Source organism: Sciurus vulgaris, assembly GCF_902686455.1.
Source record: "Sciurus vulgaris genome assembly, chromosome: 10".
Lineage (NCBI taxonomy): Eukaryota > Metazoa > Chordata > Mammalia > Rodentia > Sciuridae > Sciurus > Sciurus vulgaris.
The window spans coordinates 89,921,447-89,948,410 of NC_136470.1; the positions used below are offsets into that span (position 1 = coordinate 89,921,447).

The following is a 26,964-nucleotide window of genomic DNA, read 5'->3' on the forward strand; positions in this document are numbered from 1 at the left end:
TGAGCCTTGGTCTAGACCATGCTGCTCAAAAGAAATGTAATGCAAGCTACAAATGTAATTTTAGATTTTCTAATATCCACATTTGTAAAGTGAAAAGAAACAGGTGAGATCCATTTGAATCATCTTATTTAACCAATATCCAAAATATGGTTTCAATGTACAATCAGTATTTAAAATGATTAATTTTACTTCTTTTATTTTTGTGATGCTGGGAACCAAACCCAGGGACTTGCATGTGGCAGACAAGTGTTCTATCACTGAACTACAGCCCCAGTCCTACATTTTTTTTCATACTAAGTCTTCAAAATCCAGTGTGTATTTTACCTCTCAAATCAGACTGGCTGCATTTCAGGTGCTCAACAGCCTGTTGTGGGTAGGAATTACAATGTTAGCACAACTCTAAACTCTGAGACCCTCCAAAGAGTGAGATCAGCCCCAAATCTTGGTTCCCAGGGCAGCATTGATGGGGGGGTCTTCAGCTGCAGGGAACATTTATGCAGCCAATACCCCTGGGACATGGAAGCCTGGTTGCTCCAAGTCCTCCCTCAGGCCTCTTTGCTCTCTTGCTCAGCAGGTGAATGTATTTTCCAGTTGCAAACTGCATCAACCTCCCAGAAGCTAATGCTGAGCCTGCGCCTTCAGACTTAGTCATCCTGAGCGCACCTCACATGACTTATGGTGGTTCAACTCCTCTGATTCTGAGTCCTTCCTTTGGTGGTTCAAATCATCCAGGAGATGGAGGTCAGGGTAGGCATGACCCCACTTCTCCTGACCCACCAGAGCTAGAGGGATATCCTGCTGGAGGTGAAGCTGGAGGAACATTTTGCATGCATGCAGACCTTGGCAGAACTTGCAGGCTTGCTCCTTATTTTCCCCAGCCTTTGTTATAGAGCCTATAGTCAGGGAACATCTGTGAGCTCTTTCCCCTGGCATTTCTTCTGTGTATTGTTTTCCTACTTAGAGTGAAGGGGTCACAGAGAACAAAAGCTAAATGTGCATCCTTTTCATCACAGGTGCTTCGCAGTTTCCTTGATTCTGCCTCAGAACGTAGCCACTGTTTCCCCTAGGAACACTGTTTCTTTTCTCCATCAAGGTCTTTATTCAGGACACCTTTCTGCTTTCAAAGTCCTCCTGTTTTGTGCATTGATCAAATGTTCTTTATTGTGGCCTGTGGCATCCTTTCCTGTCCTTAATGCACATGACTTATCCACTCAATATATGTTAACTGAGCACTATCCTGTGCCAGGCAGAGATCTGCACTGGAGAGACAGTAGTGAAGAGCACCCAAAGGTCTCAGAGATCTCAAGTGAGAGATGCAGACTCTAGAAGCACAGTTGTGGAGCTCAGCAAGACGGGCAATGGCTTGTATAAGGATTCCCAGAGGAGACTCACCTGAGGGAGGAAGGGATGGAGGGAAGAGGGGAGGATGGGAGAAAGGAAATGCTTTATGTTCTCAGACCAGGTACAAAGAGACCTATTTATGGTTTGCTTTTATTCCTCTAGGCCAAAGCCCAGAAAGTCCTGCAGAAGCTGAGTGATGTGCAGGAAATATTTCACAAGAGGCAAGTGAGTCTGATGAAATTGGCAGCCAAACAGACTCGCCCAGTGCAGCCTGTGGCCCCACATCCTGAGTCCTCCCCAAAATGGGTGTCACCAAAAACCAGCCAGTCCTCCACCTTGGGTACGTTATTTGAGTAGGAAGCTTGTGACTTTCGTGTTTCATTGGCAAATCTGAGGGTTGAGATTGTGGTTGTCTGAGATAGATTGAGATCATTGCCTCATCAGATGACAGATATGACATGGCACAGACATTGAATTTGAATTTTTTTTTTTATTTTACAGACTGCATTTTGATTCATTATACACAAATGGGGTATAACTTTTCATTTCTATGGTTGTACACAATGTAGATTCACACCATTCATGTAATCATACATGTACATAGGGTAATACGGTCTATCTCATTCTACTATCTTTCTTTCCCCCACCCTAACCCCGCCCCATTTTCCTCTACACCATCCAAAGTTCCCTCATTCTTCTCTCTCCCCACCCCATTATATATATTGTCATGCACTTATCAGAGAAAACATTCGGCCTTTGGTTTTTTGGGCTTAGCCTATTTTGCTTAGCATGATATTTTCCAACTTCATCCATTTACCAGCAAATACCATAATTTTATTCTTCTTTATGGCTGAGTAATATTCCATTGTGTATATATACCACAGTTTCTTTATCCATTCATCTATTGAAGGGCATCTTGGTTGGTTCCACAATCTAGCTATTGTGAATTGAGCAGCTATTAACATTGATGTTGCTAAGCACTTAGACGATCTGAATGCCTGATATGCAAGGAGAAGCTTGCAGTCTAGTAAAGGAAAAATACAAATGCACAAATAACACTAGCATGTAGCAAACTGTTAATAGCTTTTAAAAATTCACAGGTTTAATAGCAATGGAGTGGTTAGATTGGTTCTTGGAAAAGATAAAAAACAAAAATAGGTAAATCTTTACACCAGTCCCACAGAGTCTTGATTACCATAATTTATTAGTAAGACTTAAGATCGGGTAATGTAAATCTTTTTCAAGATTCTTTTGGCTATTTTAGTTTCTGTTCATTTCCATATAAATTTCAGAATCATGTTTCAAATTCTGCTGGGCTTGTGAATAGGGTTGCACTGAATATATGGATCAATATGAGGAGAACTATTATCTTACAGTTATATTGAATCTTTCAGTTTATGAATGTGTCATGATTCTTCATTTATTCTGGTTATCTTTAATTTCTCTTAAGAGAATAGTGGTTAAGAGTGTAAAAGTCTTGAACATTTCATTTTTTTTTTAATTCTATAGACAATGGAGTTTATCATATATAACTAAGAATAAAACACATTTCTGTATGGAACTACAAACCTTTCATCAGTGATTGGGGGAAGTTTTCTGATCCCTTTTCCCTTGTCTCACTACAAAGGCTGGAACCCCAGTACAATGTTGAATAGAAGTGGCAGTAGGCATTCTTGTCTTTTTCCAATATTAGGGGAAAGAGTTCATGGTTCACCTTTAACAATCATGTGATTAAAGTTTTCCACAGGTGCCTTTTATCAAATTGAGGAATTTCCCTCTGATTCCTAGTTTTCTGTGAGTTTTTGTCACAAATGAGTACTGAATTTTTCAGATGCTCCTCAGGGCAAGCACAAATATATTAGATCACCACGTGGCTTCTCTCCATGTGATTCCCTGTTACTCCAGTGGATTACAAGCATTTATTTTCAAATGTTAAAGCAACTGTACATTCCTGGGATTAACTGCTTGTGGACATGACATATGTCATTTGTCACATCATGCATTGTGAAACTGATATTAAGCACATACATATTCATAATTTTTATGTCTTCCAGACCTATTAGCCCTTTCATAATTGTGAAATGTCTTCTCCTTCCTTCCTTCTCTTTGGTGATATTCTTCAAGTCTATTTTGTCTAATATTAATGTAGCAATCATTTTGACTTTCCTACACTTAATATTGTTATGGTGTATCTTTTTCTATTCTTTTTTTATAGTTATAGTGTATTTCTTGTAGAAACATGCAGTTATGTCTTTAAATACATTTTGTTCACATCTGCCTTTTAAGTGGCATGTTTAGTCCAACTATATACAAAGTAATTATTAAAATAGTTGGATTCAAAATAGTTTTGGTTTTTTTGCTGCCTAATTGTCTTATGTGTTCTTGTTCCTATTTTCCTTCTTTCCTGCCTTCTTCTGGCTTACCAAATATTTTTTAATATTCAGTTTTAATTCCTCTATTGATTTGTTAGCCTACTTCTTTGCATAATTTTACCCTAGGTGTTTCTGTAGGAATTATCATATGCATCCTTAATTTATCATAACCTATTTTGAGTTAGTATGTAAAATATAGGAAATTTATAATAGCATAGTTCCATATGCCCCCAGCAACCATCCTCTGTTCTATTCTTATTATAAATAATATTACATCTATATATGCTAATCTTCACATTGTGGTATAAATTTTAGAAAATTGCATAAGAAAAAGAAAAAAAAGTACGTGTGTGTGTCCTGTCTTATATTTGCCCTCTTATTCACCATTCCCAGCATTCTTTATTCATTATCATAGATTCTGAATTGCCATCTCATATCATCTCTCTTCAGGTCAATGAACTTCTGGCACTTCTTGTTGGAAGGTCTGTTGGCAACAGATTCTTTCAGTTTTTTCTATCTGCAAATTATGGGGTCTTACATTAATTCTTCATTTATTGTTCCCTGTCTCTCATCAGATATTACACTTTTTAGACATATTCCCTAATAACATTTTAGTGCATTTCTTTTCTGATATTTTGTAGGCAAACACAGACTCACACACATGCATACACACATTCTCATACATACACATGTCCACTCAGACACACTTGCTCATCCACAACACAGACATACACAAGTACTTGCACGTGGAGACATCCTTCTTGGATGTTTGGAAACAGGCCTTGGTTCTCCTGTACTCTCATCCTCCCTCAGACTAACCATGTTCGCCTCCATGATTTTGCCTCTTTCCTATTTCAAGGTACATATGTTTATTATAAGTAAATAAAGCAGGAATGATAGGTTGTTTTCCAGCTTTTCAAACACAAGATTCATAATAGAGTCCCTTTCCAGAGTAAACAAATCATCATGTCTGCACAGGTTGTCCTTGACCTCGGGCAGGCAACCAGCTCATTTTGCAGAACAATCCTACACTTTTGTTTTTGGCAAGTAACCACTGTGTGTGGACTCCAGCGAGTTACTAACAGGATTTTCAAACACTTTTGTCTGATTCCTTAGTAACTGAGCCTGTGCCAAGATAAACAACGGTATTTGGTAGCATTAAAGGAGGTAAGTGGAGGAGCTTAGAGGTGAGAGCTGCCAGCCCAGCTCTGACTCGTATCAGCTGAGTGTCTTGCATGCAACACTGACCCTCCCTGAAGTTCATAAGGAATGTGAAAAAAAAAAAATGTAAAATGTAATGCCGTGGCTATAATAATAGCTAAAATGTATTGAGTTCTAACTCTGATCTACACACAGCATACTTTACACCTACTAACTCATAACAATCCTATGCTGTAGGCTTTCTCACTACTCCTCCCTTTACAGATGAAAAAGCTAAGGCTCAGAGATTTCTCTGATCATGATATAATATTAGTGGCATTAGATGGATGGCATTTTGATATAGGACCTAGAGATGTTCAAGTCCTGCTCCTGGTTAATCCATGTATTCTGTAATTCCAAGGTAGTGACAAGAACTCTAAGTACTGCTCACTTATTAACCTTGTGGTCATCATTCCCAACACTGGGTAAAGCAGATTAGGAAGCCTGAACCAGGGCTTCTCCTCCCCCAGTGCCAATCTTACTACCCATGACCATGGAACATGAAGAAATGATACCTCTAGGTGCCTGAGGGCCCTGTGGGAAGGAGAGAAGGCAGATAGAGTGACTAATGCATATGGGGAATAAGAAATTCCCTAAATAATGAGGCCTGAGGAAAAGAAAAGGGAGTAAAAACTAAGACCATGCATTGACGGCTTTCATCTCCCAAGACGAGTATTTTCCAGATACTGGCTGCATTCTTGCAAGTAAACAGTCTCCAGGAGGCGTTGTCTCCTCCAAAGCAAAATCCTTCTTAGGCACTGTCCACAGACCCTGACTAAAAGGACCGACATTCCTGACTGTCTAAGCAAAACTGACATATGTTCACTAGACCAGCCCTCAAAATAACCTATATAAACCCAGTCCCTTCTTTGTTCAGTGGCTCATTTTCTACCAGGAGAGTGTTCATGGCACCATTTCATCCCCCTGAATAAAGAGCTGAGATGAGGCATGAGGTTTGCATCCTGCCTGGTCTTTTTGTGCTAACAGTGATGGATAGAGGAGAGAAAGAGCAAAACAGCCCCATTCTTTCCTGTCTCAGCTAACTGATTCTATCACTCAAGCATGGATCCATCAGTTCTGAAATCCAACTATTACATCATCAGATTAGCAGCAACTTCCTCTGTTTAGGCCAGGCATGGACATCCCATTACAGTCCTAGTAAGAGAGAGAGAGAGAGAGAAGACAGAGAGAACATTTTTTAAAAACTATAAGGAAATATTCTAAGTGATTGTGTTTAGATAGTAAAACCTTAGTATTTTCCAAATTTTCTATATTAAGAACAAGTTAATTATTTTTTAAATGAAAAGATATCCATTTGAATGTGATTCCTAGAACTTAGTCTTCTGATCCAAGAACACCACCAAATGCAATATTACATAGCACAAAGCATGCTATAATTCAGAGCATGCTAATAATTCTTTTATGCTAAGCATTTTTGCTAGTCCAGAAAGACTTCATGAAGCAAGCAGCCTATGAGGTGACCCTTAAGTATGGGAGTGATAAAATGGCAAAGAATGGGTATAACACTGTTGTTTTTACCACACTGTATTTACTGATATATTGTAGCTTCGTGTTTCCTGTGGTGTGGGTGCGACTTTTGTTTCTTCAGCTTACGTGTCAAGTCCCTGGGATCATGGACTGTTTACTTTCTGGGTCTTTGATTTCATCTGCCACAGAGGAAGTCTGTGCATTAACTTCATAAAGTTTGTTAGTCATCCCATCCTCATGGATAGGGCCCATCGAAGTCAGCCAAGTGCCCCGAGATATAGTTTTTAAGTGGAGTAACCAGATCAATGATACGATTTTTCTGTCACTCTAGCTCTTCTTCCAAGAACATCTGAGGAACCTCACACAGGGACAAATTTGAACTCCCTGGAAAAGGAAGATGATGGGACTAAATTTGAAGTCAAGGTAAAATCCCTTTTCTTTTACTGGTAGGAATTTCTGAAAGGATAGAAGATTGCTAGTGTAATCCCCCCCAAAATCAGCAAATTGTGCTCCCCTATGATGTACCTATCATCACCTCCAGAAGACGTGCCCATGAAGGCATACAACCCAAACTAGTGCTCTAAGAGCTGAGGTTCATAGAATTTTTTTTCTTTTCTTCTTTTTCTTTCATCTCAATTGCAGCTAGATATGAATCCTGTTTGATCATGTATCCAATTGCTGCTAGACACGGTTTTATTGAGGGAGAAGTCATGTTAGTTACTCCTATAACCTAATTTCATATTTAAAATGAATGGAATGATATGTGGTTTGTATAGAAAAAGAGCATGAACTTTGCACAGAGCTACACACACACACACACACACGCACACACACGCCCACACATGGCCACACCTGGATAACTGGTGAACCCTAAATAAGTTCTGTGCATTGTGCCAATGTTGATTCCATTCTGTTACAGTATAGCATGGAGGAGGCAGGGAAAAGGGTATGTGGGACTGCTCTATATATTTCTTTACAACCTCACATGACTCTATATAATTATTTCAAAGGGAAAAAAAAGCATAAACTTTGGATTCAGACAGACCTGGGTTTAAGTAACATAACTTCAATAAACCTCAGTTTCTTGTCTGTTAAAATGGGACTAACAAGAGTTACTTCCTGAGAATATTTTGAGCATCAAATGAAAATTGGAAAATGACTGAGCAATATATGTATGATTGTAAAGAAGCATTATATTTAGAAACACAAGTGAAATGAACTTTGAATATATGTTGCTGCAAGGCAATCCCAGAAGAGTTTCTTTTCTCCTACTTCACTGAAAATTAAATAACTGGCTGGCCGATTGGTTCTGAAACCTGAGATCAGCACACAATGGGCTCAAATGAACTTCAATAACAGTTTGGATCCATCATCAGTCCCTGGAGGATTTGAATAGAGGACCTATAGCAACTCCACTGACCAGTAAGGAGTCTTGCAGAGAGTAAGTCTTAGGTTTTTCTTCCTAGAAGCAGAAATAGAGTGGAAACTAAAGTTCCCAGCAGACTTCTTACAGCAAACTACACTCTTCTTCCAATTAGTCATCCTTTGTATCCTGGGCAGATCAGGATTTTGAGATTGCTGTTTCCAAATCCCTCATGGTTGGAGGAATTGCATCCCCATGTCGTTGAGTTAGGAAACAGTTTGTAAATCATACTATGTCGATCAGTCATTGAAAAAGGTGTTTTGATGTTGTTGATGGACCTTTTTTTCATTCATTTGTTTATATGCAGTTTTGAGAATCAAACCCAGTGCTTCACACATGCTAGGCAAGCACTCCACCATTGAGCCACAACCCCAGCCCTAAATGGCATTTTTTGAAATGAGTAAACACAATGAAACTTCACCTGACTTGACACCAATAAAGTTCATGGAATTATTAAAAGGGGATGCCATCAGCCTGTCCTTCTCTGCACCCTAGACTTCTGAGAGAACATCATCCTCAAAAATGAGGAGAGGTGCACCAAAGCCCAGAAGTGTTCCCTAAACTCTTATGCTGTTGCAATTGACTCATGATGTGATTGGAACTCTCTTCACATCTCTGTGACTTACTTGGCTCATGTTCACACATTTATGACCTGTAGGCTCTTTAAAGATAGCATGAGAATTTTAAGTACATGAAGGTTCTCTATAAAAGAATTCAAATTAGAAGTAAATTATTTTAATAATTATGAATGTTAAATAGAAGACCTATTTTTGTTGTAAAAGAAAAAAAACAGACAATGCAGGAGCAGGGGTGGTAGGTATAGAATTGGTCCATCCTGCGAGGGGCTAGCTCCCTCCATGTGCGGGAAGATCGCCATCAGCATGGGCACTATCAAGCAAGCACGACTGCACGTTCAAATCCTGCTTCTACACTGAGCTGCCTTTTTCCTTACTGTTGACTTGTTTGTGTATTTAATGAAGGGCTTTTCCCAGAACTGTGTGTATGTTAACTATCAAGGTGGGGGGCAAAGTAAAGCAAGCTAGTTAAACTTCTGCTTGTGAAGACTAAGGCTTAGGAAAGGACTGTGAGCAGAATCCACAAAGTCATGAACAACATGGGTAGGAAGGAAGTGGATTATGCACAAATTCCCAAATCCTAGACTGAGAAACCAGTCTAGAACCAGTAAATGCAATTAGTGTTTTATAAGCTGGGTAGTAGAACCAGGGAAATAGTTATTTCAGAATATGCAAGAAAAATAGTAAGAAGCAGGATAGGAAAGAAGATGGAACTCATACTTGCATGGACCTTGGCTTATTAAAAGGGAAACAAGGTGGTTGACTAACAGCGAGAACAGTCATTGCTATTTGCATTTAGTGCCACTGTCCAAGACAGATGACCTGGCAGGATAGAGCACGCCTCTGACTCTTAGTGGCCATTCTGACATCCTTTTGGCCTTAGCTCTAGAACTGAAAGGTTTTTGAAATGAAGTCACACGCAGTGTAGGAGAGTGAGTCATAACATCGTGATAAATGCCATCCCTTTCCCTGAACAGTAAATACGCAGAGAAAAAAATAGCTGTCAATCAAAACTATTCATACTTGTTACTAGAGTCACTGATCATTACCTGTAACTAAAACCATGTTGTGGTTTGAGCATTATCAGAGGAGTCTGCCCCCAAAGGTTCTGCCTCTTCTCTAGTGGGGCAAACCTTGCTTTGCCAGTTCTCAGCAACATGATAAGTCAAACCTGACCAGGCAGTCAGGCTGTCCTCAAGGCAGCTGAGGCTGTCCCAGAGCCATCTGGCAACACTGCTGCCATGCGCTCAGCTCACTGGGAAAGCCCAGAGGTGAAAGAGATTCACTGTGGTTCTTGGCAATAGTGATGTGGCTATTTCCTGGTCTTCAGGTCACAACCGGAAGTCGAAAACGTGACTCATGGAAGCTATTTCCCCACACTGTTCACATCACAATTTCTGCAAAAGACAGAAGCCAGAAGCTGACCAAGGGCTTTTTCCTGAATTGCACCCACAAAGGGAAGAGTGAACAGTATAGTTGATCACCTACTAAAGTTGTTTAAAGAAGCAGGGGCTTTGCAGGCTTCTGGGTAAACATGGTTCCTAATTTTTAAAATATAAATATTTTTAAAGCAAAGGCTGGAAGGGGAATTAGAGAGGTGAGGGGCCAGGTATGGGTCAGGCACTGCGCTGGGAGCTGTATGGACCTGATTTCAGCTCCAGTTCTCAGTACCCCAAGGGGAGAAGATTGCCACCCCCTGTTTCATCAGTAGTAATAGAGAGACTCAGAGATGCTGAATTTGCCCAATGGCCATACAACTCATAAATAGTGGAGCTGGCACTTTAAATCAGCAGTTTGTTAATCTGACATTTTCCTTGGCGACCTAACTTGTTTATTTACCTAATTTACCTAGCCAGAAGTTAATCTCTCATACCCATACCCTAAAATCCCTCTTCAGCAAAATGTGTACAAATAACAAATAATTAGCAATTTCATGTGTACCGAGTGGAGTTGAGTAAATGAGGAACACATAGAAGACCCTGGCGAGATGACTGACACACGGCTGATTCTTAGGGAATTGTAGTCTCATGCTCAGTCTTATGTTTGTAGAGTGTCCTGTGTAACAGATGAAGAGAAGCTGAAGGAAGGTCAGAGTTGGGCCTTAAATGGAATTCTAATACGCATGTCTTTTTGCCAAAAGACAACAGATTAGGGGCTGTTTTTTGTTCCTTGTCTTGTCCTTCCCTTGACTCCCAAAAGTTTCATTTAAGCTTTTTGATTCTCAGCAAGAGACCTGTATGAGCACATTTTGGTGCTCTCCTTCTGACACTTGATAGGAAATTGAGGAACCCCACCAAATCCTTGAGGTACCCCCAACTAAGCTCTCCAGAGAGCTTCTGGAATGAAGAATCTCAAGGTTTCCCACATCCCCCAGTACCAAGAGTCTTAATACAGAACCCCAGACTCTACCACAAAGATTCTGTTTAGGGGGCCTGGGGATATAGCTCAGTTGGTAGAGTGTTTGCTTCACATGTACAAGGCCCTGGGTTTAATTCCCAGCACCCAAAAAAAAAAAAAAAAAAAAAGATTCTGATTAGGGAGGTCTGGGATAGGGACCAGGAATCTGAATTTTCAATCTGCACATTGAATGACAAGAGTACACATGATACAATGACCACATTTTTATAACATTGTGCCAGAGTCCACATTCATAAGCCATGAGGACTTGGTGAGGGAGGGCTCCAAAAATTGGTTCTGGATCTCTCTGGCTAATATAGAATTCGAAGTTTAGAGGAGAGAAGTGGCAATTAAGTTAAGCTACAAGAATGTATTATTCACTGAAGGAACTGAATAAGAAAAAAGAATGACAGTAAGACCAATTAAAAAATTGACGTGACTGAAATATTTGATGGATCCAATTTGGGCAGTTTATTCAGCTCAGTTTAACATAGACTGAAGCAATTGTGATGCATCATATGAAAATTATTCTATCATTGGGCCTAAACTTGGGAAACGTGCAATTTTCATGGGAGAAACATATATTCAGTACTTTCTAACATAAAATAGAATGACATACCCACAATCAAAGGAATATAATGTGCTCAAGGACAGAGAGGGAGCAGTTCATAATAAGGATATTGGGGATGGTTTTCCAAGGAGTGGCACCAACTTTAAATAATAAATACTACTCTTTAAGGTAAGTAAGACAGAGAAGGGCATTCCAAGATGGGAAGGATATAAAGTCTCAAGAGTCTGAGAAGTATGGTCTGTTCTGGGAATGGTTCACGAATGCAGGGAAGGTTAACCAGAGACAGGATTTTGAAGACTTTGGGAAAGGATTGTTGACAGAAGGAGAAAGGTGCCAATAGGCAGAGAAGCTGACCACCTGACAGTAGTTGTCACAGCCCAGGCGAAACTTCAGTGGTGACAGCAGCAAAGAGGGAAATGGACAGAAATCACACCCATTGACCCAAGCGTTCTTCCCATGCGTGGGATACAGTAGACTCACAGAGAAAGTTTGGTGCTTGAAAGAATAGATGAAGGCAAAGAAGACAAGGGGAGAATTTAATAGGGAGGGAAAGAAAGATACTAATGATACCTCTGAGATTTCCATCGGGAATTTCTCATGGAATAAATTTTTTGGCCCAGATGAAATACTCAGCAGGGGCAGTAGGAAATGGGACTGATGAAGTCTGAGTCATCACCAGAGATCTGTAATAGCAACCTACACCGTCAGTTTCTTTCAGTGAGGCTGCAGCCCTCCCTGCACCATTAAATCTAGGCAAGTCAATCCATGGACCTTGCAGCTACATGTAGAAACTATTTGTGAACCAGCTTAGGGATCACATTTGCTGAGGTACAGTTTGACCTAATAAAGTCCTTTGCTGAGTTGTTGTTTTATTAATGGAGTTAAGATTTACAGATATAAAAATTAAATTACATTAAAATTTGTGTATTGAGGTTACGATCACATGAAATCAAATCAGCCTGAGAGAATAACAGAACATATGGGCAACTTCTTTTCAGTGTTCTTGGCACATTTCTTTCCTTTCCTTTCCTTTTATTTTCTTGGTTTGGGAATGGGAAAAAAGCATCATGTGACCTATTTCTCATTTTCTGATACCCTAAACAGAATTAGACCTTCAAAATATCATTCAAAAAACATTTGCAGTCAACTTTCAAGACATTACACCTGTAAACAAAATATTATCAAGAGTATAGAGTATTATTCCAGCTAATTGATCCATAAGAAAGTTGAACTAATTATTAACAATACTAGAGGCTTTTTCCACGGGGCGATCCAAGATGGTGGATTAGAGGGTGACTGCATCTCCAGTCGCTCCAGAACCCAGGACTCAAGAAGGGGAGGCATTGAGAGACTCAGACTAAAATAGAACCACAGGGTAAGTCTCCCCCACCCAGTGAAGTTCGGCCTGAGCGGCAGGCCCGGATTCGGGCAGCTTATTAGAGGAGGGCAGGGCAGCTAGAGTCTTCCCCAGACAGCCCTGAGCACTCCAGTGGTGGGCTCCTCCCACACGGCCAGCTTCTCGGAGCAGGCCCCCCAGTGAGAGCCTTTCCACACAGAGCCAGCTTCAAGCCCTGGAACCAGTAGCGGGCTAGGGGTAGCTTTCTTTGGAAGCACTGCATTATCAAGTTCCTCCAAGACTTCACTGGAAATCTACAGGGACACTATAAGCCAATAGAGGAAATCTGCATTATCACAGAGTCCCACTGACATCTGACCAATATGAGAAAACAAGGGAAGAAAATGTCCCAAACAAACCTAGATACTATATCAATAAAACCCAATGACAGCACAGCAGAAGAAATGTCACAAAGGGAGTTCAGAATGTACATAATTAAAACAATCAGGGAAGCAAACAAAGAGATGAAAGAGCAAATGCAGGCATTGAAGGAGGAGATGAAAGAGCAAATGCAGACATTAAATGATCACACCAATCAACAGTTAAAAGAGCAAATACGGGAAGCAAGAGATCATTTCAATAAAAAGTTAGAGATACTGAAAAAAAAAAAACAAACAGAAATCCTTGAAATGAAGGAAACTATAAACCAAGTTAAAAACTCCATAGAAAGCATATCCAATAGGATTGAACACCTGGAAGACAGAACCTCAGATATTGAAGACAAAACATTTAATCTTGAAAACAAAGTTGAACAAACAGAAAAGATGGTAAGAAATCATGAACAGAATCTACAAGAATTATGGGATATCATCAAAAGGCCAAATTTAAGAATTATTGGGATTGAGGAAGGCTTAGAGAAACAAACCAAAAGAATGAACAATCTATTCAACAAAATAATATCAGAAAATTTCCCAAATCTGAAGAATGATATGGAAAACCAAGTACAAGAGGCTTATAGGACTCCAAATATACAAAATTACAACAGACCCACACCAAGGCACATTATTATGAAAATATCAAACATACAAAATAAAGACAGAATCTTAAAGGCCGTAAGAGAAAAGAATCAAATTGCATTCAGGGGGAAACCAATAAGAATATCAGCAGATTTTTCAATCCAGACCCTAAAAGCTAGAAGAGCCTGGAACAACATTTACCAAGTCCTGAAAGAAAACGGACACCAACCAAGAATCTTATACCCAGCAAAACTTACTTTCAGATTTGACGACGAAATAAGATCCTTCCATGATAAACAAAAGCTAAAGGAATTTACAAAAAGAAAGCCGCATTACAGAACATTCTCAGCAAAATATTCCACGAGGAAGAGATGAAAAACAACGATGCAAATCAGCAACGGGAGAAACTAGCCTAAAGGAATAGCCAAATAAAGGAGAAACCAAATCATGTAAAAAAACAAAAATGAGTCAAATGACTGGGAATACAAATCATATCACAATAATAACCCTGAATGTTAATGGCCTGAACTCATCAATCAAAAGACAGACACTGGCAGATTGAATTAAAAAGAAAAATCCAACAATATGCTGCCTGCAAGAGACTCATCTCATAGAAAGAGATACCCATAGACTAAAGGTGAAAGGATGGGAAAAAACATACCATGCACACGACACAGCAAAAAAGCTGGGGTATCCATCCTAATTTCAGATAATGTGGACTTCAAGCCAAAACTAGTCAGAGGGAATACAGAAGCACATTACATACTGCCTAAGGGAAGCATAAATCAGCAAGACATAACAATCATAAATATCTATGCCCCAAACATTGGCTCATACATGTATGTCAAACAAATCCTTCTCAATTCCAGAAATCAAATAGACTACAACACAATAATACTAGGCGATTTTAACACACCGCTCTCACCACTGGATAGATCGTTCAAACAAAAATTGAATAAAGAAACCATAGATCTCAATAGCACAATCAACAATTTAGACTTAATCGACTTACATAGAATATACCATCCAACAAAGAACGAATACACTTTCTTCTCAGCAGTACATGGATCCTTCTCTTAAATAGATCATGTTTTATGCCATAAAGCTACTGTTAGCAAATACAAGTAGAGATACTACCTTGTATTCTATCAGATCATAATGGATTGAAATTAGAAATAAATGACAGAATAAAAAACAGAAACTTGTCCAATACTTGAAGATTAAATAATACACTATTATATGATGAATGGATAACAGAAGACATCAGGAGGGAAATAAAAAAATTCTTAGAAGTAAACGAGAACAAAGACACATCATATCAAAATCTCTGGGACATAATGAAAGCAGTACTTAGAGGAAGATTTATTTCATGGGGCGCATTCAACAAAAGAAGTAGAAATCAACAAATAAATGACTTAACACTACAGCTCAAAGCCCTAGAAAAAAAAGAGCAGACCAACACCAAAAGTAGTAGAAGACAGGAAATAGTTAAAATCAGAGCCGAAATCAAGGAAATTGAAACAAAAGAAACAATCGGAAAAATTAACAAAATAAAGAGTTGGTTCTTTGAAAAAATAAACAAAATTGATAAACCCTTAGCCACACTAACAAAGAGAAAGAGGGAGAAAACTCAAATTACTAAAATTCAGAATGAACAAGGAAATATCACAACAGACACAAGTGAAATACAAAACATAACTAGAAGCTATTTTGAAAATCTATACTCCAACAAAACAGAAAACCTCGAAGACATCAACAAGTTTCTAGAGGCATATGAATTACCTAAACTGAATGAGGAAGACATACACAACTTAAATAAATCAATTTCAAGCAATGAAACAGAAGAGGTCATCAAAAGCCCACCAACAAAGAAAAGTCCGGGACCAGATGGGTTCTCAGCCGAGTTCTACAACACCTTTAAAGAAGAGCTCATTCCAATACTCCTCAAAGTATTCCATGAAATAGAAGAGGAGGGAACCCTCTCAAACTCATTCTATGAAGCCAATATCACCCTGATACCTAAAGCAGACAAAGACACTTCGAGGAAAGAAAATTTCAGACCCATATCCTTAATGAACATCGACGCAAAAATTCTCAACAAAATTTTAGCAAATCGCATACAAAAATATATTAAAAAGATAGTGCACCACGATCAAGTGGGTTTTATCTCAGGGGTGCAAAGTTGGTTCAACATCCGGAAATCAATAAATGTCATTCACCATATCAACAGACTTAAAATTAAGAATCACATGATTATTTCAATAGGTGCAGAAAAAGCATTCGATAAAATACAGCATCCCTTCATGCTCAAAACACTAGAAAAAATTGGGGTAGTGGGAAGATTCCTTAACATTGTAAAGGCGATCTATGCTAAGTCCATGGCCAATATCATTCTAAATGGTGAAAAACTGAAAGCATTCCCCCTAAAAACTGGAACAAGGCAGGGATGCCCTCTTTCACCACTTTTATTCAACATCATCCTTGAGACTCTAGCCAGAGCAATTAGACAAACCAAAGAAATTAAAGGGATACAAATTGGAAAAGAAGAACTCAAACTATCCCTGTTCGCTGATGACATGATTATATATTTAGAGGAACCTGGAAATTCCACCAGAAAACTCTTAGAACTCATAAGTGAATTCAGTAAAGTAGCAGGTTACAAGATCTATGCTCATAAATCCAATGCATTTTTATACATAAGTGATGAATCTTCAGAAAGAGAAATTAGGAAAACTACCCCATTCACAATAGCATCGAAAAAAATAAAATACTTGGGAATCAATCTCACAAAAGAGGTGAAAGACCTCTACAATGAGAACTACAGAACACTAAAGAAAGAAATTAAAGAAAACCTTAGAAGATGGAAAGATCTCCCATGTTCTTGGATAGGCAGAATTAATATTGTCAAAATGGCCATACTACCAAAAGTGCTATACAAATTCAATGCAATTCCAATTAAAATCCCAATGATGTACCTTACAGAAATAGAGCAAGCAATTATGAAATTCATCTGGAAGAATAAGAAACCCAGAATAGCTAAAGCAATCGTCAGTAGAAAGAGCGAAGCAGGGGGTATCGCAATACCAGATCTTCAACTCTATTACAAAGCAATAGTAACAAAAACGGCATGGTATTGGTACCAAAATAGACAGGTAGATCAATGGTACAGAATAGAGGACATGGACACAAACCGAAAAAAATACAATTTTCTCATACTAGACAAAGCTGCCAAAAATATGCAATGGAGAAAAGATAGCCTCTTCAACAAATGGTGCTGGGAAACCTGGAAAACCATATGCAAAAGAATGAAATTAAACCCCTATCTCTCACCCTGCACAAAACTCAACTCAAAATGGATCAAGGACCTCAGAATCAGACCAGAGATCCTGCATCTTATAGAAGAAAAAGTAGGTCCAAACCTTCAACTTGTTGGCTTAGGATCAGACTTCCTTAACAAGACTCCCATAGCACAAGAAATAAAAGCAAAAATCAACAACTGGGATAGATTGAAACTAAAAAGCTCTCTCTCAGCAAAGGAAACTATCAGTAATGTGAAGAGAGAGCCTACAGAGTGGGAGAATATCTTTGCCATTCATACTTCAGATAGAGCGCTAATTTCCAGAATCTCTAAAAAACTCAAAAAACTCTACACCAAGAATACAAACAATCCAATCAACAAATGGGCTAAGGAAATGAACAGACACTTCACAGAAGATGTACAAGCAATCAACAGATATATGAAAAAATGTTCAACATCTCTAGTAATAAGAGAAATGCAAATCAAAACTACCCTAAGATTTTATCTCACCCCAATTAGAATGGCAATTATCAAGAACACCAGCAACAATAGGTGTTGGCAAGGATGTGGGGAAAAAGGTACACTCATACATTGCTGGTGGGACTGCAAAGTAGTGCAGCCACTCTGGAAAGCAGTATTTAGATTTCTCAGAAAGCTTGGAATGGAACCACCATTTGACCCAGCTATCCCACTCCTTGGCCTATACCCAAAGGACTTAAAATCAGCATACAACAGAGATACAGCCACATCAATGTTCATAGCTGCTCAATTCACCATAGCCAGATTGTGGAACCAACCTAGATGCCCTTCAGTTGATGAATGGATAAAGAAACTGTGGCATATATATACAATGGACTATTACTCTGCCATGAAGAATGATAAAATTATGGCATTTGCAGGCAAATGGATGAAATTGGAGAATATCATGCTAAGTGAGATAAGCCAATCTCAAAAAACTAAAGGACGAGTGATCTCGCTGATAAGCGGATGAGGACATATAATGGGGGGTGGGAGGGGTTAGCGTTAGGGTTAGGGTTAGGTTAGGGTTAGGGATAAGGAGGGTGGTAAGAATGGAGGAAGGAAGGACTATATAGAGGGAAAAGAGGGGTGGGAGGGGTGAGAAGGGTGGGGGGGAGGGAAAAAATATCAGAATGAATCAAACAACATTGCCCTATGTAAATTTATGATTTTTAATTTAAAAAAATATGTAATTAAAAAAAAATACTAGTTGGGAAATTTGAGGGCTTATGTATAAGAGACCCTGAGAGAAAATTGTTAACAGGCAGAGTGTGCACCTGAGTTCCATCCCTTATCCTACTCTAATCATTTTCCACGTCCATGAAACCATAGGACCGTTTATGCTTGTTCGTCCAACCTGCCCTTTTCCTCCAACCGGCTTTAGTCTATGCAGTGTCCCTCGGCCTTTCTGCCCACTCCCCTCCCTCCTCGAAACGTCTCCCACTGCCACTATCAGGACTGATCTGAAAGAACTAACTCACAGCAGCTGCCGGCCCTTACCTCTTCTTACACAGGAAATGACCACCTAGTTATTCAAAGGAAATTTTGAACAGTGACATATGCAGGCAATGGAAATGAAAAGTAGGAAAAGAAGTTGCTGGAAAAGATCAATGAAGTGGTACCAACAGGTCAGAGCAGCCAGCTGGGAATGAGTCCCAGGATGGGCTCAGTCAGTGTCTTCTGCTGATCCAAAGTTCTTCCTAGTTTCCATATTCGATTCTACTGAGTCAAAATATAAATAGGGTTCCCCCTCCCCACCCCCCAGCAGTTCCAGCAATGGAGAGGGCAAGCCAGAGCTGGCCACCCCCAAGGCTGGTGATTTTCATGCTGGTGCCCTGTCTCATAGACCACCCTGGACCTTGGCTGAAAGGTGATGCCCTTGGGGGAAATTTTCCTTCCTTTATCCCCTACTCTCCTCCCCTACACCCATTTGGTAGAGAGAATTATGATGATTATTCAGTGATTCCAACTTGACACACCTCTTTTTTTTCTCATTTTCATAATTAATTTACATGATTAATAATTTAATTTGCAAAACCAGAAAATGCCTTAATGCTTCATACCACTCTTAAAACTTCAAGGAAGAAGGTGGTGCAGATCCTTTCCTCTCAGAATATGGCAAAGAATACTTTCACCTCAAATTAGCAGATAGCCATGGGGCTATAAAAGACTTGAAACTGAATTTGCTTTCCACACATCCCTAAAATCATAAAGGAGAATCATTTAATTTCAGGGAAAAATGACTGTGATTTCATTCAAAACTTGCTCTCTCTTTTTTAGGGAAGAAAAAACAATTTTAGTAATCAACTGGTACTTTTTTAAATAGTCAGTTTGGTAGTTTTAATAAGCTGTTGGTACTTTTCAAATATACATTGTTAAAAGATTTAGCTAGTCTCCAGAGAAGTTAAAATGTTTCTATAAAATTCCTTCAGGCTCCATATTAGCCTGTTTTCTCGTTTGTTTGTTTTCAGCTTTAAAAGCATATATTTCTATTGTTGATGAGACCTTAGAAAATGACAATTTCACAATATGAAAGGAACCCGAGTCCTTGAACCATCATGTGGAAGAGCTGCCCACTAGTCAGTAATATTTACTTCAGACTGTTAGGCGGTGAAGATAAACTTCATTGTGTTTGTCATTTATTTTTGGTATATTTGTTGAAATATCTTGATCTATTCTATTACATTTGGACTATTTTGTGGATGGATGTGACCATGCAATAAAGTTCTGAAAAGTGAAAAAAAAAAAAAAAGCATGTATTTCTTCAAAATATAGGGGTGATGGAACAATTGTATCATCTACGTTTGTTGAGAAGATGAGAATCAGCATTTAGGATGCCACTCCAACCCATATGCTGGGACATATGGTGGTGCTTCAACTCTGGAGAGAGGCTGGGATGGAGCTGGGGTCGAAGGGAATGTCCGCTCAGAGCAGTGCCCAGCCTGCCTCCTTCACTGCTGCCCCTTCTTCCTTGAGAACAAAATGACAATAAAGAGAAAAGGGCTGTCCCACCTGTTTGGCCTCCGGAGGGGGTAGTTTATGAGTTGTTTTCCTCTTCCAGGATCAGTTAGCTGAGAAACCTGGCCCTCTCTGTGTACCTTCGTGACAACTCTAAGTCAGGATAATTGAAGGGCACCAGGACTCGATTTCATAAGAAATCATCCTGGTGCTGCTTTAAAAGAGTATCATTTTATACTTCAGTGAGGCTCATAAGGAATTGCTAGCAAAGAAATAAAGCAGCCACTGGTGGTTGGCCTGGGGTCAATTTCTTTGATCTATTTGATAAGCAAGCTTTTACTTGAATATGCCCTCCTCCCCTCGTATGATTTAAATTTTCCCCAAAACTGTTCAGCTACAATTCAACTTTCATCTCTGATCATTTTAATTATGTACATTCTGAACTCCTTTTCTGTCATTTCTTCTGCCATGCTGTCATTGGGTTTTATTGATGTAACATCTAGATTTGTTTGCAGCATTTTCTTTCCTTGTTTTCTCATATTGTTCAGGTATCAGTGGACCGCTGAGATATTGCAGATTTCCTCTATTGACTTACAATGTCCCTGAAGATTTCTAGTATATCCCCTCTTAGCCTTCAGTAGGCTGAAGTCTTGGAGGAAGTTGATAATGCAGTGCTCCACAAGGAAGCTGCCTCTCTAGGAGTGGTGGCCTTCAGGTGGAGTATATTCCCTGCTAGTGGGCAGAGGTGCCTCCACTTGTTGACCAATGGTCATCCAAAGGGGACCTAGGCTGCGGGCTGAGGCAAGGCCTGTTTGGGCCTGTGTCTCTGGTTTTACCATCCTCGTGGGGAAACCTCACCCAGTAGGGAAGACTCACCCGGTGGGGAGGTCTTGCTGGTCAGTTCCTAGAGGTTCCCCTCAATCTACAGCTACCGCCTGGGCTGGGCTGCCTTCCTCTGCAAAGTTCCCAGGGGCCCGGCCCTACCTCCTGGGCCTGGGAGCCTCACCCTTCGCAGATGAATGTCCTTAGGCTGCCCCTCCTCAGAGAATCTGCCCGCAGTCCTGGAACCTTCGCTGCGCCCCTAAGCGTGTCTCTGTGGGGCTCTTCCACCAAGAAGCCTCCTAGATCCTGGGACCCTGCTGTGCACCTAATCGCCTGGCTATGCGGCCTCTCCTCTGAGCAGCCACCTGGGGCCCCGTACAATCGCTCTGAGTCCCAGAGACCCGCCACACGCCTCTTCCTCCAGACAGCCGCCCAGTATTCCGGTACGGTCACTAGGAGTCCAAGCAACTTACTGCGTGCCTCCTCCTCCCACCAACCACCCGTAGCCCAGGGCAATCAATCACACCAAGTCGAAATGACCCTCCCCGTTCCTCCTCCTCCTCCAGGTAACCCCCCGGGTGTTCAGGAGCGGTCACTCTGAGTGGCTCTGAATCCACGTGACCCGTTGCACGCGTCCTCTGGGCAACCGCCCGGAGCTCTGGTGCGGCCACTTGAGACCAAGCAATCCACCATGTTTCTCCTCCAGGCAGCCCCCCTGTGTTCAGGAGCAGTCGCTTTAAGTCCAAACAACTCACCACTCACCTCCTCCTCTGAGCAGCTGCCTGGAACTCTAATGTAGTCACTGCAAGTCCAAACGACCCGCCGCGCTCCTCCTACTCCTACTCCTACTCCTACTCCTCCTCCTCTGGTCAGGCCCCGGTGTTCAGAAGTGGTCTGAGTCCAAACAGCTCGCCACGCAGCCCCTCCTCTGGCAACCGCCTGTAGCTCTGGTGCAGTCACTCCGAATCCAAGTGGCCACGCTCCTCCTCCTCCTCCTCAGGGCAGGCCCCGGTGTTCTGAGTCCACACAGCTCTCCTCGCCGCTCCTCCCTTGGGCAGCCACCGGAGCCCCAGTGGTTGCTCCGAGTCCCAGTGCTGTGCTGAGCGGCCTCCTCTTCCATGCTCCCAGTTGTCCGAGTTCACTGCTCCAGCGGGGGGAGGGGCGTCTCGCCGGGCAGCTCTACTTCACAAAGTTCCCTGCATTCCGGGACTACCGTCCCATCCGGGACACCTCCCCAATGGGAGAGACCCACCCGGCTGCTTTGAGTTGGTCCCAAGTCTCTCAATATCTCCTCTTTTGAATCCTGAGTCCTGGAGCAACATGAAATGCAGCCACCCTCTAGGCCGCCATCTTGAAAACCCTCAACTTTCATCTCAAAATCAGAAACAGTAACACCTATCTTGGTTTTTGATATCATAAGCCGAGGTATGTTTCATAGCCAAATCACATCTCCCTCATTTTATACAGAAGAAAATGCCCAGAGAGACTGAGTAACTTGCTAGCGCTTCATGGTTAAAAATTTGGGTCCATGGACTGGGGTTGTGGCTCAGTGGTAGAGTACTTGCCTAGCATGAATGAAGACCTGGATTCAATCCTCAGCACCCCATAAAAATAAAATAAAGGTATTGTGTCTACCCACAACTGAAACAAAATATTTTTTTAAAAATTGGGTGTCCATGGTTTACATAGGCAGGTAGCTATTGCCTAGTACTTACTGAAAATCAGGCAGAACCTCATTTAATCCTCAAAAGGTAGATTTTAGTCAACCATTACTATCATTTATCAAGCCTTTAGTGCTAAGGATTTTAGCATATTATCTGTAACTGCCATATCAACCCTCTGATGTAAACATAGTTATCCTTATTTTATAGATGAGAGAACTAAGGTGCAGAGGTCTTTTTATTTTTAAATAAAAAGTAAGCCAGAAATTTCTATCTGAGGCTACCTCTTATATCCAAACTTGTGTTATTTTTTTTTTACCCATAAGAGATTTTTTAAATTACAGGTCCTAATGGTGAATGTAAACTCAGTTTGGTGGGTTCATCAACAAAAATAAATAAAGAAGAAACAGAATGAAAATGGATAGCATAATTTTAAAGTAGAGTGTATCACATCAGTTATGATACAATTGAAAAAGTTTTCCTTATCTGTGGCATCTGTGTGATGATAGTGTGCTGCTGCTTGTGGGCTATGGTCAGACTTTGGAAGCTACTACACTAGAACACAACTAACCTAAGATTTAACAAAAAATGGATGTACAGGGCAGCTACCTCACAGCAGGCTCTTATCAAACCATTCCCAGATCTGCTGAGAACCTTTCCAAGGTGCCCATGTTGTATTCCATCAGACTTGATTGGCAGAGGAGTCTCCTTCTGCCCCACCCTGATTGTCTGACATGTGACAACAAACAGGAACTCAAACTGATACAGCTGAGTCTGTGGCAAGGTATTTCTGCAAGCCCAAGAGGGTGTCCCATTCGTACCAAGCCCATGAACTGGAGATACATCATCATTCAGTGTGAAAGGTGAGGAAGTTCAGATCTACACCTTGAGTCATTGTTACAAAGTATCCATCACTAGGTTATTATGAAACAAGAGACTCTATAATTCACCCCACAAACAATAGATCATTGGAGCCGGAAAGAACCTCGTTAACTGTGTAATTAGAAGCAAGTTTTACAGAGAGAGAGAGGTTTGTCAATAGTAGTGGTTACTCCTTCTGAAAGCCCTGTATTACATGCTGGGGATCCAAAGATGAGTAAGACTGGAGTTCAAAGTCCAGTGGATAATTCAGGCACAGGAACGTCATAGATGTGGATCTAGAAAAGGATATAGTGTAACTTTAACTGCCATATTAATTAGTTAAACTTTATATAAAGAGTATGAAGAAAGAGATTGGATAGTGTTGTAAAAACATTGATTTTGTTTGAATCTTGAGACAAGTATTTACTTGCCTACAGTGACTTATGAAAAGTATTTTCTAGCACCTGGTCAGATGTATATATTAGAGTGAACTAAAATTTAGATTGTTATAGGAATGGCATCTTATTTTAAAAATATATATTAACTTGGAATATAAGGTTAGTATTTTATTTTAGAGCTAAATTGGCTAAATTAATATTTCTTATCTATTTGCTTTGTGGATATGATACCAGATTTGGAGGTTTATCTACAAAAAATATTAATGATCCACAAAAATTTTATATGTTATTTTTAAATACACATGACAGTCAGGTGTATTCTGACATATTATGCACACATGGAGTATAACTTATTCTAATTAGGATCCCATTCTTGTAGTTGTACATGATGTGGAGTTTCATTGGTGGTGTATTTATATATGGACATAGGAAAGTTCTGTCCAGTTCATCCTATTGTCTTTCCTATTCCTGTCTCCCCCACTGAACATTTCAAAATCCCTGCTCTGGGTGGCATCACAGATAAAAAAACACCTCATCTTAACTTCTTTCTGTTAGCCCAGGGAGAAGACTCCAGTTGCACTATGAACAACTGGCCGAACAGCTTGTCACTCTTCCCTATTTTACAAAGACGCATCCAACATATTCTACCTATTCCTTGGGGAAAAGCACAGCTTTTAACTTTTGGTTCTCATTTATGAGAAACCTTTCTATTTACCATTAAATTGCCCCCACAATACTTTTGCAAGAGGCTTTTTCTAAATCTATATTCCCTTTTATGAAAATGTAAAACAACTCATTGAAATAAAACCATAACCTGATCTATACAGCCTAAACAATATGTCCATAGTATCAGATTAAAATATTTATTGAAGGGGATAAAGAAAATATAGTATGTCCATACAGTGAAGACTGCTCAGCAATGAACCATGACTATTGATATTGGCAACCCCAGAGCTGCATCACCAAAACATTTTGCTAGTGAGAAGCTGGACTCAGAAGGCTCCGTGCTCCAAGATGCCATTCACATAGCGATCTGGAAAAGGCAAAACCAGAGGACAGAAGTCTGAGCAGTGGTTTCCAGGGACTGAAAGCAGAGGGAAGAGAGCGACCACAGAGAGACATAGGCGACTTGGGATTGTGGAGGGTTCACAACTGGATACACAATTAACTGTCAAAACACAATAAATTGTACATATGAAAATGTTAATTTTATGGTATATAATTTAAACCCCAAAAACCTGATGTTAAAGTAAAAAAAAATTTAAATTGATTGAAATAAAATGCTTTTCCAAAACTAAGGACAAGGTATCATCTAATTTTTGTTCACTAATAAGAATTTTGACCTTGAGTAAATTTTTTATTCTTACTCTGAGGAACTTAATTTCGCCATAAACCAAAAGAAAATAAATAATTACTTCACGTAAATCTTCAAATCTAAAATATCTAAATCTTGGATATTTTGTCATAGGTTAGCAACATTCTTTTATCTATTATTTTTTCTTTTGTGGTTTTGGGAATCAAACCCAAGGCCTGGAACATGGGAGGCAAACATTCCACCAGTGCGCTACATCCCCAACCCCAAAAAATATTTCTTAGCAATAAAAATTGTTAAGGAGTTCCATAAGAATTGTTATTTGGCTTTTAATTTTTAGAGGTAGGTCTTAGGTCTTTGTGCCACCACCATCCCCCCACCCCCACACACAAAATGTTAGGTTTTCATCAATATTCATTTTCATTAGTCTCTTACACATCTTACTTTGTGTAATGTACTTTCTTAATGGTCCCAATAACAAACGTTGAGAAAAATTTGAAATTAAAAAAAGGTGATTCAATGAGAAACCTAAATATGACAAATACAACTTCAAAGACTTAGATTTTCACTTATGAAAAGAAGTCTTATGAAGATGAACTTTTAAAATTTGCCCCCTATCTGATTTTAAAATCGACATTTCTTAGCTTTTCTCAAAAAAAGGCAGGACTCAGTTTACTCTAAAGAAAATGTGGTTTTAACCAGGGACGGTAGCACTTGCCTTTGGTCTCAACTACTAGGACGGCTAAAGGCTGAGATGAAGGATCACTGGAGCTTAGGAGTTCAAGAATAGCCTGGTTAACATAGTGAGAACCTGTCACATAGAGAGAGAAAGAGAGAGAGAGAGAGAGCGAGAGAGAAAGGAAGGAAGGAGAAAGTTTTAACAATGAAGTGAATTTGTATAACATCAATAGTAAAGAAAGTATCATAGAACTATTAATTAATAAGGAATAAGTAAATAATTAGCCAGTATTGTGCTTCCTGCTTGCCAAGCACATGCTCTCCCTTAATTCTTCCCACAGCTCTCTAGGGTAGATGCTACATGGGTCCATGTTACAGGTGAGGAAATGGAGGCCCCAGGGCCAGGAGAGTTTGCCCAGGATCTCACAGCTGGCAAGAGGGGCAGCAGGGCCTCAACCACCAGCCAGCTTAGGAGCCTGCGCTAGTGACCACCCCTTCATGCCAAATAAAGATCCCACTGCTGGGGAGGACAGTGGGATGATGGGACTGCCAATCACCAGTCCATGGAGGCCCACACTGGCTTACCAGTGTGGGTCTTTGTCTCTAGCTCTTTCTGGCCTTCGCCCAGTCATACCTCCTCCATACCTGGATTTCTCATTTAAAGCAAAAACAAAAAAAAGGAGATATTGAGTGCAGTGATCCTTTTCCTGTTTCTTCTAGCTCAAACTCTGAATTGTTTTTATGAACCAGTGAGGGGAGGGAAGAGCGCAGTGTGAATAGCCCTTTGCCAGTAAGGATGAAGGACACCTGTTTTTGAGCATGAGTTTTTGATGTTCCTAAAGGCAGTCTGAAGGGTGAACTGTAACCCATCTGAGTGGCTGGGGGAAACCCCAAAAAAGTTAAAGAACAGAGGAGAAGCTGCCCGTGCTGCTCATCTAGAAAAGCAAAACCCAAACCAAATACAGAAATTGGGGGAAAGAAAAATATAGAGTAAAAGGCCCCTGAAACGAGATCTCACCAAAATTTCTTTCACTGTAGAATGAAGAAATGTTTACAAGAAGCCATGACGATGGGAACTCTGAGTTGGAGCAGCTTGACAGAGAAGACCTTTCCCCTAGCAAGTAAGTCAGCAGATCCAGGGGGCCGGGCTCTCTTGCAGATCTATGAGGGCAGGAATCCTCTGTCTTAAATCTCATCCCTATCTTTGCCAGATAAGTCACAGCATAGATTATAAATAGC

The 26,964-nt window shown here is 40.2% G+C and overlaps 1 protein-coding gene across 2 annotated transcripts in view; it reads left to right on the forward strand.

The window, feature by feature from the left end:
• Positions 1–26,964, forward strand: part of MCF2L2 (MCF.2 cell line derived transforming sequence-like 2) — a 232,997-nt gene that overhangs the window by 127,634 nt on the left and 78,399 nt on the right. For both annotated transcript variants that reach the window (XM_079101236.1, XM_079101237.1), the window contains 3 exons: positions 1,504–1,681; positions 6,733–6,824; positions 26,764–26,846. In XM_079101236.1, coding sequence (XP_078957362.1) covers positions 1,504–1,681; positions 6,733–6,824; positions 26,764–26,846 — 353 coding nt within the window. The remainder of the gene's footprint in view (positions 1–1,503; positions 1,682–6,732; positions 6,825–26,763; positions 26,847–26,964) is intronic.